The sequence below is a fragment of the Pseudoliparis swirei genome, chromosome 12 (genome assembly GCF_029220125.1).
Source record: "Pseudoliparis swirei isolate HS2019 ecotype Mariana Trench chromosome 12, NWPU_hadal_v1, whole genome shotgun sequence".
In the NCBI taxonomy this organism is placed as follows: domain Eukaryota; kingdom Metazoa; phylum Chordata; class Actinopteri; order Perciformes; family Liparidae; genus Pseudoliparis; species Pseudoliparis swirei.
Genome location: NC_079399.1, coordinates 1,742,426 through 1,751,604, shown reverse-complemented (window position 1 = coordinate 1,751,604; position 9,179 = coordinate 1,742,426). Strand labels below are relative to the sequence as shown.

Here is a 9,179-nt window from a genome sequence, read left to right as displayed (position 1 = left end):
TCATGAAAAAGTATACTAGTAGGGTATTAAACAAATCACTTGAATTGTCTAATTAACTCGAAACACCTGCAAGGGTTTCCTGAGCCTTGACAAACACTCAGCTGTTATAAATCTTTTTTTTACTTGGTCTGAGGAAATATTAAAATTTTATGAGATAGGATTTTAGAGTTTTCTTAAGCTGTAAGCCATAATCAGCAATATTAAAAGAATAAAAGGCTTGCAATATTTCAGTTGATTTGTAATGAATCCAGAATGCATGACATTTTTGTTTTTTTAATTGCATTACAGAAAATAAAGAACTTTATCACAATATTCTAATTTTCTGAGACAGTCCTGTATATATATAGAAAGAGAGAGAGAGAGAGAGAGATAGAGAGATAGATAGATAGATATATATGCACAAATGTGGAGTAAATTGTCTTGTTCTTTTTTTTCTTGTTTCAAGCTATATTTACGTCTGTGTATCCACATATTTATGTCTATTTATTTATATAAATATGTAAATATATAAGTGGAGCAACTTGTCCAGCTCCCCCTCACTCATTTATAAGACATCTTTTTAATTTATATTAAACTCAAAGGTGATGAAAAGTAAGAATACAGTGTGACGTGTTTCCTTTGAAACATGAAGATCAGTTTAGTCGTGTGTTGGGTTGCATTATGGAAAGTTTCATCTTTAATAAAAAACGGAGAAAAAGTTCAGATGACCTGGATTTGGTGAAAGATTCTTGTTAAGAATGTAATATTATTAATGGATCCTCCTCCATGCCCACTGCACACCATGCAGTCCACACAGCGCGTCCATACGCCCCGTGGAATATATATATATTGTATTTTAAAATGATATTTCCACAGATACAACTCTCTGGAAGCTGCTTTTACGGCCGATAGCCGCGGACGTCCATGTCTGATGCGGACGGCCTTCAGCGACGGCTTACGCTCTTCTTCTTCACGCAGGTGGAGGTCGGCGGGAGCCTCCTCTTCCTCTTTCTGACTCAGCAGCAGCGATCAGACCGCACAGCGTGAACGTGAGGTGAGGGATAGGAAGTGCGGATGAATTATTGAGGTGTGAAATCTCACTGTGTTTGTGCAAAGAATAGAAGAGAATGAAAGCAAGTATTTGTGTTTTTGCCTCGATGCAACAAACTTTTAAAAGTTCGCTGCATCGTCATCTTTACGCCTCCTTGTCTCCGGTAGCATCGACATGCTAATGTTTAGCATGCGAGTCAAGCATCAGCCCATCCCCCGCATCACCTGAGCTTCCTAAAACAGGACCGAGGGACACGGGGAGGATGCAGCTCAGTGGGGTCAGGGGGTCGTCCTGCAACCCCAAGGTCGTCGGTTTGATCCCCGCTCTCCCCATTAGTTGCAAGTGGAAGTGTCCATGAGAAGGCACTGAACCCCCAGTTGCTCCCCGGGCGCATCACTGCAGCCCACTGCTCCTTCATCACGAAGGAGGGGTTAAAGCAGAGGATACATGTCGTTGGATGTGTACCTGGACTCTGTGCGATGACAATAGATTGAATCCAATGAAATAAAATAAGACAGAAACACTAAATATACTAGAACGGGCACTCGGTAGAGCGCATACCTTCGCATATCACAAGATTAGGCATTGAATTATGAACATTTTGGCATTAGTTGCATGCCAATTGGACAAAAATGCATCGTGCTATGGTAAAAAAGAAGATTTTGACCTTTCCATGACCTTGACCTTTGACCCGATTGATCCCAAAATCTAATCAAATGGTCCCCGGATAATAACCAATCATCCCACCAAATTCCATGTGATTCAAGAAGATTTGACCTGTTCATGACCTTTGACCCGATCGATCCCAAAATCTAATCAACTGGTCCCCGGATAATAAACAATCATCCCACCAAATTTCATGCGATTCGGTTCAATACTTTTTGAGTTCTGCGAAAGATTTTGACCTGTTCATGACCTTTGACCTTGACCTTTGACCCGATCGATCCCAAAATCTAATCAACTGGTCCCCGGATAATAAACAATCATCCCACCAAATTTCATGCGATTCGGTTCAATACTTTTTGAGTTTTGAGAATAACACGCATACAAATAAATGAATAAATAAATAAATAAATAAATACACGGCGATCAAAACATAACCTTCCGGCATTTTCAATGCGAAGGTAATCAGGACAACTAATACAGGTTAGATGATGCCTTCAGGGTCAGCTTGGTATATTCACCACTTCCTTTTTCTTATGGGAAGTGAAATATTTCTTGGCCTCACAATTCTAGGACTTCAAATTAAATATTCAACATCGGGCAAGTGAGCTGCTCTCGACCCACCAGAGTCCTGCTCCTCCTGACCCACCAGAGTCCTGCTCCTCCTGACCCACCAGAGTCCTGCTCCTCCTGACCCACCAGAGTCCTGCTCCTCCTGACCCACCAGAGTCCTGCTCCTCCTGACCCACCAGAGTCCTGCTCCTCTTGACCCACCAGAGTCCTGCTCCTCTTGACCCACCAGAGTCCTGCTCCTCCTGACCCACCAGAGTCCTGCTCCTCTTGACCCACCAGAGTCCTGCTCCTCCTGACCCACCAGAGTCCTGCTCCTCTTGATCCACCAGAGTCCTGCTCCTCCTGACCCACCAGAGTCCTGCTCCTCTTGATCCACCAGAGTCCTGCTCCTCTTGACCCACCAGAGTCCTGCTCCTCTTGACCCACCAGAGTCCTGCTCCTCCTGACCCACCAGAGTCCTGCTCCTCTTGACCCACCAGAGTCCTGCTCCTCCTGACCCACCAGAGTTCTGCTCCTCCTGACCCACCAGAGTCCTGCTCCTCTTGATCCACCAGAGTCCTGCTCCTCTTGATCCACCAGAGTCCTGCTCCTCCTGACCCACCAGAGTCCTGCTCCTCCTGACCCACCAGAGTCCTGCTCCTCTTGATCCACCAGAGTCCTGCTCCTCCTGACCCACCAGAGTCCTGCTCCTCTTGATCCACCAGAGTCCTGCTCCTCTTGATCCACCAGAGTCCTGCTCCTCCTGACCCACCAGAGTCCTGCTCCTCTTGATCCACCAGAGTCCTGCTCCTCCTGACCCACCAGAGTCCTGCTCCTCTTGACCCACCAGAGTCCTGCTCCTCCTGACCCACCAGAGTTCTGCTCCTCCTGACCCACCAGAGTCCTGCTCCTCTTGATCCACCAGAGTCCTGCTCCTCTTGATCCACCAGAGTCCTGCTCCTCCTGACCCACCAGAGTCCTGCTCCTCTTGATCCACCAGAGTCCTGCTCCTCCTGACCCACCAGAGTCCTGCTCCTCTTGATCCACCAGAGTCCTGCTCCTCTTGACCCACCAGAGTCCTGCTCCTCTTGACCCACCAGAGTCCTGCTCCTCCTGACCCACCAGAGTCCTGCTCCTCTTGACCCACCAGGTCTCTGTGATGGGTGGTGGGTTCACCTGAAGTAAAGACTTCATCCTTCTTATTTTTCTGGCAACCGGATCAACCACCAGGCAGCCAGGTGCATTCTGGGTAGTGCAGTATAGCCTCGGGTCCTTTAGCTGAGGAAGTCATCAGATTCTCAGCGTGTGGTCAAAGTCTTAAAGGAGCAGTACGTTAACATCTCTCCCAGGCCTCAGAGGAATACTTCACAAAGGATCAACACGTATTGACTTCTCGTTAAATATTCATGGTGTTGAGGAGCCGCGGTGCTGATGGACGGGACAGGAAGCGTCACATCGATCGGACCGAGACGCTGGACTCCTTCTGTCCTTCCAGCTGAACACGCTCACAGAGAGACATTTTATTATTGTGTCAGAGGGATGGAGCTGCAGGGAGTCCCTCGGGCACTAGGACCCAGCGGAGGGCCTTCATGAAGCCGCTTGAATGAATATCATTTATTAGCAAATAAAAAACATAAAGAACCTTTTCACCCCGTTAAGTCAGGAGTGTCTGAATAAGTATATATATAGATATATATATCTATATTTATATATGTAAAAGTATATCTATATACCTCTATACTTTTATATATAAATATATCTACAATATAATATTTATTTATTTATTTTTAACCTTTATAAACCGTAGACCCCCTCTAAATATATATATATATATGTATACGTATATATGTATATATAATATATATACCTAAGCGGGAGAAAGATGGAGCGAGAAAGTGAGAGAGATAGAGGGAGGGAGAGGCATAGAGAGAGAGAGGGAGAGGCATAGAGAGAGAGAAAGAGGGAGAGGAGGAGAGACAGATAGAGAGAGACAGAGAGAGAGGGGTAGAGAGAGAGGGAGAGAGAGTGAGAGAGAGAGGGAGGGGGAGAGAGAGAGAGGGGAAGAGAGAGAGGGAGAGAGAGAGACAGAGAGAGGGAGAGAGAGAGAGAGAGGGAGGGAGGGGGTATAAAAGCAGCCTCAGCCTCGGAGCTCTCCTCGAATCACTGACGGATTATAAAGAGACAATAAAAGTGTGAAATATTTTCTTCATCTGAACTCAACACGGTGACGTCACAGAGGAAGAGGAGCGGGTGATGAAGAGGCCGCTCCTCGTCTCCCTCTCTCGGATGTTATTTAAGTTGAAGTGGACGAATTAGTGTTTAAAAAAAAGAAGAGAAACGTTAAAAAAAAAGCCCCAAATGCCTGGAAGTGAAGAAGTGACGCGTTGAAGAGCGCGATGAAGAGGAGGAGGCAGAAGGTGTTGTGACGGCGCGGAGGGGATATGGAGCCTCCGGCACTCTCCCGCGGAAGAGACGCGTATCTGGGCGGCGGCGCGCGGCCGGTCTGCGGCGCGTGACGCGGGATGGAGCTGTGGAACGACTCCACCCCGCGCGGCGGCAACTCCACCTCCGGGGAGCCGGGGGGCGGCGCGGCGGGGGGGCCGCACCTGGCGCTGCGCTCCGGGCTGGCCGTGACCTTGACCCTCATCACTCTGGCCACCGCGCTGTCCAACGCCTTCGTCATCGCCACCACCTACCAGTCCCGGAAGCTGCACACGCCGGCCAACTTCCTGATCGCGTCGCTGGCCGTCACCGACCTGCTGGTGTCCATCCTGGTGATGCCCGTGAGCGCGCTCTACACCGTCAGCCAGACCTGGACCCTGGGCCAGGTGGTGTGCGACATCTGGCTGTCCTCGGACATCACCTGCTGCACCGCCTCCATCCTCCACCTGTGCGTCATCGCGCTGGACCGCTACTGGGCCATCACGGACGCGCTGGAGTACAGCAAGCGGCGCACGGTGGGGCGCGCGGCCGGCATGATCGCCACCGCCTGGGTCATCGCCATCTCCATCTCGCTGCCGCCGTTCTTCTGGCGCCAGGTGAGGGCGGAGGAGGTGACGAGCTGCAACGTGAACACGGACCACGTGTTCTACACTGTGTACTCCACCTTCGGCGCCTTCTACATCCCCACGCTGCTGCTGCTCGCGCTCTACGGCCGCATCTACGTGGAGGCGCGCAAGCGCATCCTGAAGCAGTTGCGCAACAAGCCGGGCAAGCGGCTGACCTCCGCGCGCCTCCTCACCGACTCGCCGGGCTCCGTGGCGTCCAGCGCGTCGCTGAACTACGGCACCGCCGCCGCGGAGGACGGCGGCGCGTACGCGTGCGCCGCCGCGCAGCAGCAGGTGAAGGTGACGGTGTCCGACGCGCTGCTGGAGAAGAAGCGCATCTCCGCGGCGCGGGAGCGGAAGGCCACCAGGACGCTGGGCATCATCCTGGGCGCCTACATCGTGTGCTGGCTGCCGTTCTTCGTGTACACGCTGCTGCTGCCGGCCTGCGCCGCGTGCTTCAGCGCGGCGCTGTTCGACATGTTCACGTGGCTGGGCTACCTCAACTCCCTCATCAACCCCATCATCTACACCATGGCCAACGAGGACTTCAAGCGGGCCTTCCACAAGCTGCTCCGCTTCCGGTGCTGCAGGGCATGAGCCCCCCTGAGGACCACATCCCCAACAGGTGGTGATGGTTATATTGGAATATACAGAAAAGAAACGTCTCAGAGGAGGACTGAGCGTGGACCTATCAGTCTGGCACCCCCCCCCCCCCCCTGAGGACTCACTTTGCCATAGAGTTTGACAGTCTGCCGTCTTTAAGCACAAACAGCTTATGAATTATTATAAGCTGCCACTCATCACCTGATACTGGTGCCTGGTTTCAGTCTGAGACTCAAAGAACACACCGTGTGTGTGTGTGTGTGTGTGTGTGTGTGTGTGAGTCTTCTCTGCCCACACACACACTCATGTCTTTGTGACTGATCTGAGCTCCATCCTCACCGACCACACGGTCACTGGACCGAGGAAAGAGGACTTTGTATTAATGCTGGACCATGTGACTCTGCTCTAAGCCCCGCCCCCCCCCCCCCACACACACACACATGCTGAATGTCATGAAGCTTTAGCTGCTCTGATCCTCTCGGTTGAGAAGTTTCAGAAGAAGAAGATGGAGATCCCACGAGGACACGCGGCTTAAGTGTTTATGTGTTTATGTACTTATGTACGTCGACAACAGGAAGACACTATTCGTCCGTTTCTTAGCATTAAAATAAAAATATTTGATTGATTTTAGGCCCCAACAAACTAAATGACACATCAGGGACTCGTCAGAAGTGAAGAAGTCATAAATACGATTATATATCATTCAAAAGGTAAAAACAGATTTACAGAATATATTTGAACGATAAGTTACAGCGTTTATTTTCCGTCAGAAGTGATTTTAGTTTTGGGGGACAGGTCGAGGCTGTGAGGATGGATATCAGCCTGATGCTGAGTCATCACCATGACCTCATTGTTTACACACGGCGCCTACAGTACCCACAATGCAGCTCCACCGCGGCTCATGCTGCGTTCACCCCAAAAGCCCATCGCGAATATTCTGAACGCTTTACTCGGGTGAGTATTTGTGTTTTTTCCCCGCTTCATTCGTGCCTTAATGGGGGCGGGGCTTATCTCCATGGAAACAGTCACCTTCATCTGCCATGAAGAGCCACTAGTTCTGCTTCTTACTTCTTGACGTCCCACAAACGTCGGAACGTCTGACGCTTCGTCCACGTCGGGAAAATTTTTCCGTTGAAGTAGAAATATTTAAATTTGAGGCAAATTTTTGCCGGCGTGCAATTCTCCTTGTTCGCCGCCCGCCGAATATTTGCGTCAATCACAACATCAACGTCGCTCACGGGATCTACTGCGCGGAAAATCGTCAGCACCTTCCACGCGTGAGTTCACTCGCGTGACTGTTTGTGGCTTTTCGCTTCATTCGTGTCATTCGCGCCGTGTAGGGGGCGGGGCTTATAGTGGGCGGGGTTTATCTCAGTGTCTTTACTCTGTGGAAACAGTTATCATCTCCTTCATCCACCGTGAAGAGCCTCGAGTTCTGCTTCATACGTGTTGAGCTCGTCACACACGTGAACATGATGCCTCGTGCACGTCGGGCACATTTTTCGCCTAAATTTAAATATTGTTAGCCTAAATTTAAATATTTTTCGCGTCCGCTCGTTGACTTCGTTCATCGGATCGACTCGCGCAAAAGTTCTCACGGCGTTTGGTGTGAACGCAGCATCAGATATGCCAGGCTAGCCGTTTCCCCCTGTTTGCAGTCTTTATGCTAAGCTAAGCTAACGGTGACTCCCAGCAGACATGAGAGCGCCTCAAAGGATTTGATCCCAATAACAACCAAACTGACTTTGAACCCGAGCTGGTGGAAGTACCGAGGACACGAAAGAAAAGTCACTTCCCCTCACCGCGTCAAAGATGGCCGCCTTCTGTTTCCTCCCAGCCGCCATGTTGGAAACGCGAGAGGGAAGAACGCCTCTTTGTGTACAGTGATGGAATGCTTCAGAGACGCACCGCCTTCCTAGAGGAGGAGGAGGAGGAGGACGTCCTTCTGCTCTGCTCCTGGAGGAGGGGGAGGAGGAGGAGGGGGAGGAGGAGGTGGAGGAGGAAGAGGAGGAGGACGTCCTTCTGCTCTGCTCCTGGGGGAGGAGGAGGAGGGGGAGGAGGAGGAGGAGGACATCCCTCCGTTCTGGTCCTGGAGGAGCAGGAGGAGGAGGACCAGGAGCAGGAGGAGGAGGAGCAGGAGGAGGAGGCCCCTCCCCTCCAGAGAACACAAACCTGTTGCTGCTGTTGTGAAATCTGCAAAAAATAATAAAACATGAATCAATAAAAGCTCCACGGCCTCATGCTGGTTCTGTTGGTTCTGGTTCTGTTGGTTCTGGTTTTGAGGCGTTGACAGAGCACTGCATGTCCTTCACGGCGTGGTGTTGTTGGTGTTGTTGTTGTGGTGGTGTGCTGCCTGTCGGCTCTCTGGCTCAATGATCTCAATGTTTCTGCTGAGTCATCACTTCTTCTTTATCAATGGTGTTCCAGCGTGTTGTTGTTGTTGTCGTTATTGTTGTTGTGTTTGAGACCTTATGAGCTCCGTTTTAAAACCTGTAATATTCCTCTTCACATATGTCCAAACTGCAGAGTACGAAAAAGAAAAGAAAGAGAAAAAAAGAGAAAAAGAAACTCCACACGCTGCTCTCTAGCGCCCCCAGTGGTCACGCCACACGCTGCTCTCTAGCGCCCCCAGTGGTCACGCCACACGCTGCTCTCTAGCGCCCCCAGTGGTCACTCCACACGCTGCTCTCTAGCGCCCCCAGTGGTCACTCCACACGCTGCTCTCTAGCGCCCCCAGTGGTCACTCCACACGCTGCTCTCCTGCCCCAGTGGTCACTCCACACACTGCTCTCTGACGCCTCCAGTGGTCACTCCACACGCTGCTCTCTAGCGCCCCCAGTGGTCACTCCACACGTTGCTGTCTAGCGCCCCCAGTGGTCACTCCACACGCTGCTCTCTAGCGCCCCCAGTGGTCACTCCACACGCTGCTCTCTAGCGCCCCCAGTGGTCACTCCACACGCTGCTCTCAGCGCCCCAGTGGTCACTCCACACGCTGCTCTCTAGCGCCCCCAGTGGTCACTCCACACGCTGCTCTCTAGCGCCCCCAGTGGTCACTCCACACGTTGCTCTCTGGCGCCCCCAGTGGTCACTCCACACGTTGCTCTCTAGCGCCCCCAGTGGTCACTCCACACGCTGCTCTCTAGCGCCCCCAGTGGTCACTCCACACGCTGCTCTCTGGCGCCCCCAGTGGTCACTCCACACGCTGCTCTCTAGCGCCCCCAGTGGTCACTCCACACGTTGCTCTCTAGCGCCCCCAGTGGTCACTCCACACGTTGCTCTCTGGC

General features: G+C 51.4%; 1 protein-coding gene across 1 annotated transcript; it reads left to right on the top strand.

Annotated features, from left to right (window-relative positions):
• The first annotated feature begins 4,393 nt into the window (after window positions 1–4,393).
• On the top strand, window positions 4,394–7,856 carry LOC130202176 (5-hydroxytryptamine receptor 1B-like). The gene has a single exon (XM_056427531.1). The coding sequence runs from the start codon at window positions 4,768–4,770 to the stop codon at window positions 5,887–5,889; it is 1,122 nt and encodes a 373-aa protein (XP_056283506.1). The 5' UTR covers window positions 4,394–4,767; the 3' UTR covers window positions 5,890–7,856.
• The last annotated feature ends 1,323 nt before the right edge of the window (window positions 7,857–9,179 follow it).